We start from the raw sequence: 6,000 nt of genomic DNA, 5'->3' as shown, positions 1-6,000 counted from the left end.
ACAGGCGGTGGCCCGGTCTTCTGTCGCCGTCGCCGCCTTCCGTTCCTGTTCTTCTTCTTGTTCTTCTTGTTCTTCTCCTGGAGATGTTGACTCGACGAGCTCTCCGGCCGGAATGCCGGGGACGCGCTGTGCGGTCACTTATATAGTGACAATGGGGCGGGGTCACATGGTATATGTCACATGGGTTGGTCACATGGGTTGATGTCACATGGGGACTATGACATCGTAAGGGGGCGGGGTCACCATGTGACATCAACCCATGTGACATATACCATGTGACCCCGCCCCATTGTCACTATATAAGTCACAGCGCAGGACGGCTCTGGCATTCCGGCCGGAGGGAGCGACGTGTCAACATCGCCTGGAGAAGAACAAGAAGAACAAGAAGAAGAACACGAACGGAAGGCGGCGACGGCGACAGAAGACCGGGCCACCGCCTGTAAAAGAGCTACAAGAAGGCGCGGTGGCCCGGCAGAAGAACCGAAGGCGGCGACAGAAGAACGGAAGACGGCGACAGAAGACCGGGCCACCGGACCAGGCGCGGTGGCCCGGCAGAAGAACCGAAGAGGGGGACAAGACCCCCGAAGTCGGGAGAAGAGGCCGGCGGCGGGGAGGAAGAAAGCCGGACTCCTCCGCTGGCAAAAGAGCTACACACACATAGCGGAGGAGTCCGGCGAGAAGACCCCCGAAGACGGAAGACCCCCGGCTGTGCAATAAAATATTTTTTCCCCCTGTGTTGTGTTTTTATTTGTACTTTATTTCACAGGTGAATGGGTTAGGGGTACATTGTACCCCATACTCATTCACATAGGGTGGGGGGCCGGTATCCGGGGGCCCCCTTCTTAAAGGGGGCTCCCGGATTCCGATAAGCCCCCCGCCCGCAGACCCCGACAACCAACGGCCAGGGTTGTCGGGAAGAGGCCCTTGTCCTCATCAACATGGGGACAAGGTGCTTTGGGGTGGGGGGGCCGCGCGGCCCCCCCCTTCCCCAAGGCACCCCCCCATGTTGAGGGCACGCGGCCTGGTACGGCTCAGGAGGGGGGGCGCGCTCGCTCGCCCCCCTTTCCTGGCCGGCCGGGTAGCGTGCTCGGACAAGGGTCTGGTGTGGACTTGGGGGGGAACCCCCACGCCGATTTTTTTCGGCGTTGGGGTTCCCCTTTAAGCCCATTCCAGGCGGCGGAGCCCGCGACGTCTCCTTCGCGGGCCCCGCCTACCTGTACACGCGCTCGAAATGGGCGGATTTGCCTCCTCCTTACGTGGGCGAGTCCGTTCATTTCAAAAGTTGAGCGAACTGTTTGCCCAACCTTGTTCGTCAAACAGTCCGCTCGTGTGTGGGCAAGTCCGCTCATGCAAATTTTGAGCGGACTGTTTGACAAACTGTTTGCCGAACAAGGTTGGGCGAACAGTCCGCGCGTGTGTACGCGGCCTGACACTCCCAGCAGTTCGCATAGGGCAGTGTGAACTGCCGCCGGGAGGCATGTGATGCGGGAACCCGCAGTGGATTTGCAGCGTTCCCGCATCGCTGCAATGTGAACCCAGCCTTAAGGATAATTTAGGTGATATACTCTGGAAGCTCGCAAGGCATTTTTTCCATATTTAGAAATAAATAGATATACCCGGATATATGTGCACAACTCTACCAGGACTCTTGATGGGCCTTTTGCTGATAATACCTGTTTGCACCTTGGATGTATGTACTATTAGTAATTATTTTCTTATAAAGAGTTTGTATAATTTCTACACTTGTGTGCATCTATATACTTATGGTTAATGTTATTATGCTGGTTGCAATGGTATGTGGTTTGCTCCCAATTACTTTGATTAAATTACTGATGAATTTCTAAGGAAGGGAATCTCCCATCTTCAAAGAGGCCTTGACCTGGGTGGAGGCACTGCTAACTTTTTTTTATCCAACCCACTCTTCCTCCTGAAGGTTCTGGTTCTCCTCTTTATCTACAGCAGTGGCGGCCGGTGCTAAATATTTTGGGGGGTCAAACTAATGCCAACCCCCCCCCCCAGAGGAGATATGGGAAGGCGGCACCCCTTGTGCGATCGGTGGATGGGAAGGCAGTACAAGCAAACAACCAACCACCACCACCCCCAAGTACCCAAATTGAATTCTAGACATGTGCAGACTAGAATATTTCGTTTCGTTTTTTCGTTTTCGTCCGTAAATTTTATTTATTTAGTTACTCCCGAAATTCATTTTTATTTATTTCGTTTTTCGTGCAAAAATTGCATTCGTCCGAAAATCCACATGAATTACGGTCGAATCTGTCTTGGAAGGCTTATGGTGTCTGTCGAATGGATAAAGAAGATTCGATGGAGCTGCTAAACTATATAGCCTATAGGCGGAGCATTCGATTGCCGAAATGTACGATTGCAGTGTCGTATAGTTGCGACGATCCCGTCGAATATTATTATAAACGTGCAACGATCCCGTCGAATATTATTATAAACGTGCAACGATCCCGTCGAATATTATTATAAACGTGCAACGATCCCGTCGAATATTATCATTATTTTTTTTTAATTTACTTCCCCCACCCAATTCCAGTATCGTTTCTCTCTGTCGATTCTGTTCTCTCTATGTCGAATATTTACTCTCTGTCGAAGCTTTTCTATATAATAGGACTAATAGAGGTAAACGAAACTTAGGCACATTTGACCACAGGTTCAATAGACATATGGAGTCACGTCGAATCTCCTATTCTATATCGAACGGTCACTTCGAATCTCCTATTCTATATCGAACTGTTGTAACAACGAAAACGAAAAAAAGCATTTATTTATGTCGGATCTGTCGTTTTTCGGAATCTGCACTTTCGTTATCGTTTGTCAAAACGAAAACGAAAATACCTGAAATTCGGACGAAAATGCATTCGGACGAAAACGAATGCACATGTCTATTGAATTCTAGATATTACCATATATGGAATCAGTAAGGGGGGACATTTATTAGGTTACAAGCAAAGAAAGGCAAATGAACATCTTTGTACAAGAAATGTAAAACATTCTGCACAGTCTTCACTTTGCCGTCATCATTTGTAGAAACTCTGCAAGAAAAACAAAAAACAGTAGTGAGTGGCTAGCCAATGTTAAAGATTAATTCCAATTTGTTGAGAAATAAAACAATCCCCCCTGGGTGACCAGTGAATATCACAAGGATTTGAAAAAGATCTGTTGCATATTCCTACCTGTTTGTCCTCTGAAAGAATAGCTGTTTGTTCTTCTATGTTTTTGGATACTGATTCTTTATGGGAGTGACTTTTTCAATATTGATCAGCTGATGCACTTGCAGGGCTCTAATGAGGAAAGTTTCAGGGTCTGCATAACTTTGGAAGTGATTCCACTTTTAGGAGTATCTCCTCTAAAATTTAACATGTATCTTACTGCAGACTTTCGGGTAAATTAGTGAGCCACATTTCTGGGGAAGTTCTATACACCAGCTGTGTACAGAAGGCCTCCAGGCTGGCATATTGCATTTGAATTTTACAGAAAATTACAGAGCTATGGATTTAAAAGGAAATTGTTAATAACATTAAAGGAGAAGTCCAGCCTGAGCTCGTTTGGCTGGGCTTCTCCTATGGATCACAGGAGTAGAATTTGTTTTGCACTTCTGTGACCCGTTTTTAGCAGAAAGCGGTCTGAAGTCCGCTATCTGCTGATGTCACTGGAATCAGTCCAGGCACCACATCATCCCGACAATAAAGTCTGGATCCACCAGGAGCCTGGATTGACACCAGTCTTAGCTTCTCAGCGAGCCGCTGAGAGCTGGAGCCGACCACTCCCCACCCCCTCCACAGCTCAGTGAGCGTGGAGGAGCAGAGAAGAGAGCTGCTGATTGAGAGGCAACATCTCTCTGCTCAGAGAGCTCTGAGAACTGAGCCATCGGCGGTGTTTGATCGCTCGGTTCTCAGTGTAGAGGTGCGGGGGGGGCAGATGCAGCATCCACCTCGGTAAGTATGATGAGGAGAAAAAAACAAACCCATACTTGTCTTTTAAATTACAATATGGTTTGTGTCACAATTGTATATGCTATATTTTTTATTTACTATATTTTTTTATCCCACAAAAGTGGAGTTATCATTTAAATAACCCACCACCAACAGGTAACGTGCCAGCAGCTATCCATAGTGGTTCTTTCATTAGCCAATATTAAAGAGCCCACCACCAGCAGCTAGATTATCCAATAACAGTAGCCTTTCAAGCTCGTGTAACTCCAAAAACATTCTAAGCTTCACCTGGTTATATTGGAGGCATTTCGATTAAAGATTTATTTATTAAATATAAATTTGGCAGGTTGATTAGGGATCTCTGAAATCTTATTGTGGGCATTTAGACTGGCAACAAGTTTTTTTTGTTTAGCAATTACACCAGAATTAATGCTTCTAAGGAAAAGTTTCATGCAAACATAGGTGTGCATACGGGGTGTGTCAGCTATACCTGGGCACACCCTAATCACCCCGTGCAGTGCAGATTCCCCCTGCTACTGACACCATTCACTGCACTACTGACACCGATCTCTGTCCTACTGACACCAATCTCTGTCCTACTGACACCATCCACTGCTCTACTGACACCAATCTCTGTCCTACTGACACCATCCACTGCTCTACTGACACGATCCACTGCACTACTGACACTGATCTCTACTCTACTGACACCATCCATGTTTTAATACATTTTAAAATATATAGGAATATCGGAGTGTGACAGTGATTCAGGGCAACTAACACTTGCTTTTGAACAAGGCCTCGCTGACTTATAGCTGCAGCCAATGTGGAGCAAATCATCCTCACCATTACAGCAGCAAGTCCAAACTCTTCTCACCAACTAATATAAATTATAATTTGCAGCAAAGCAGTCTTAACCCCAAAAGCAAGCATTATATTGCAGCTTACCATATTTTAGATGTGGTGCGTTCATTTTCAGGTTTTTGTTCTTCTATTTTTTTTCAAGTAGGTTTTGCACCAGACCAATCAAACCTGCAGATGTAACGGTTAAGAGTGTTGAGATAAATCTTTTAACACTGACAGGGGTGCTTACAATGAGCAGTCTTTATCTATTTGTGTAAAAACTTTTATCTTAAAATAAAAAAAAATGTTACTATAACAGCTGGAGTTTGCTTTCAGTTTGTTTGTATCTCTAAATCTGCTAGTGCATCTAAAACTACCCCCCCCCCCCGCTATTATTAAATGTGCTACTGTCCAACGATGTCTGTTGCTCCCTCATCCACAGAATAGGCACCCTAATACACGAGGTGTGTTACTGGCTGGATCATCAGGGTAAAAAAGAAAAAGAAAGCCCAAAAAGCCCAAATCACCTGACAGTGATTCAGGGCAACTAAAATTTGCTTTTGAACAAGGCCTCGCTGACTTCTAGCTGCAGCCAATGTGGAGAAAATCATCCTCACCATTACAGCAGCAAGTTCAAACTCTTCTCACCAACTAATTTAAATGATAATTTGCAGTAAAGCGGTATTCAACCCAATATCAAGCATTATATTGTTGCTTACCTGTTTCAGATGTGGTACGTTCGTTTTCTTGTTCTTTTTTCTTTTGTTCAAGTAGGTTTTTCATCAGACCAATCATTTCTGCAGATGCAATGGTTAAGAGTGTTGAGATAAACAATTTAACACTGACAGGGGTGCTTACACTGATCATCTTTTATTTATTTATGTAAAACCTATATCCCAAAAGAAAACATTGTTACTGTAACTGCTTAAAAACGTGTGAGCTGGAATTTGGCTTTAGTTTGTTTGTGCATCTAAATCTGCTAGTGCATCTAACACTCCCCTCCCCCCCATTATTAATAATGCTGCTATCCAAAGGCGTCTGTTTCTCCCTCATCCAGAGAGTAGGCACCCTAATACAGGCGATGTATTACTGGCTGGATCATCAAGTGAAAACAGAGAGGGGTAAAGCCTAAAAAAGAAAACAAATGCACTTACCACATCTAAAGATTGTGTTTAATTGATTTTGAGTTTAATATCTGTGG

General features: G+C 45.2%; 1 protein-coding gene across 2 annotated transcripts in view; it reads right to left on the bottom strand.

Moving 5' to 3' along the window:
* Positions 1–4,904: 4,904 nt before the first annotated feature.
* The window catches only part of LOC143987101 (calmodulin, striated muscle-like), an 89,412-nt gene continuing 88,316 nt past the window's right edge, over positions 4,905–6,000 (bottom strand). For both annotated transcript variants that reach the window (XM_077485631.1, XM_077485630.1), the window contains 2 exons: positions 5,519–5,596; positions 4,905–4,988 (listed from right to left, as the gene is read on the bottom strand). In XM_077485631.1, coding sequence (XP_077341757.1) covers positions 4,948–4,988; positions 5,519–5,596 — 119 coding nt within the window. In that variant the 3' untranslated portion in view covers positions 4,905–4,947. The remainder of the gene's footprint in view (positions 4,989–5,518; positions 5,597–6,000) is intronic.

The sequence above is a fragment of the Lithobates pipiens genome, unplaced genomic scaffold (genome assembly GCF_037356315.1).
Source record: "Lithobates pipiens isolate NorthernLeopardFrog02 unplaced genomic scaffold, aLitPip1_a1.2 Scaffold_18, whole genome shotgun sequence".
NCBI classification, from domain to species: domain Eukaryota; kingdom Metazoa; phylum Chordata; class Amphibia; order Anura; family Ranidae; genus Lithobates; species Lithobates pipiens.
The sequence above is the reverse complement of the archived record's forward strand: the minus strand, read 5'-3'. Positions and strand labels throughout refer to the sequence as shown.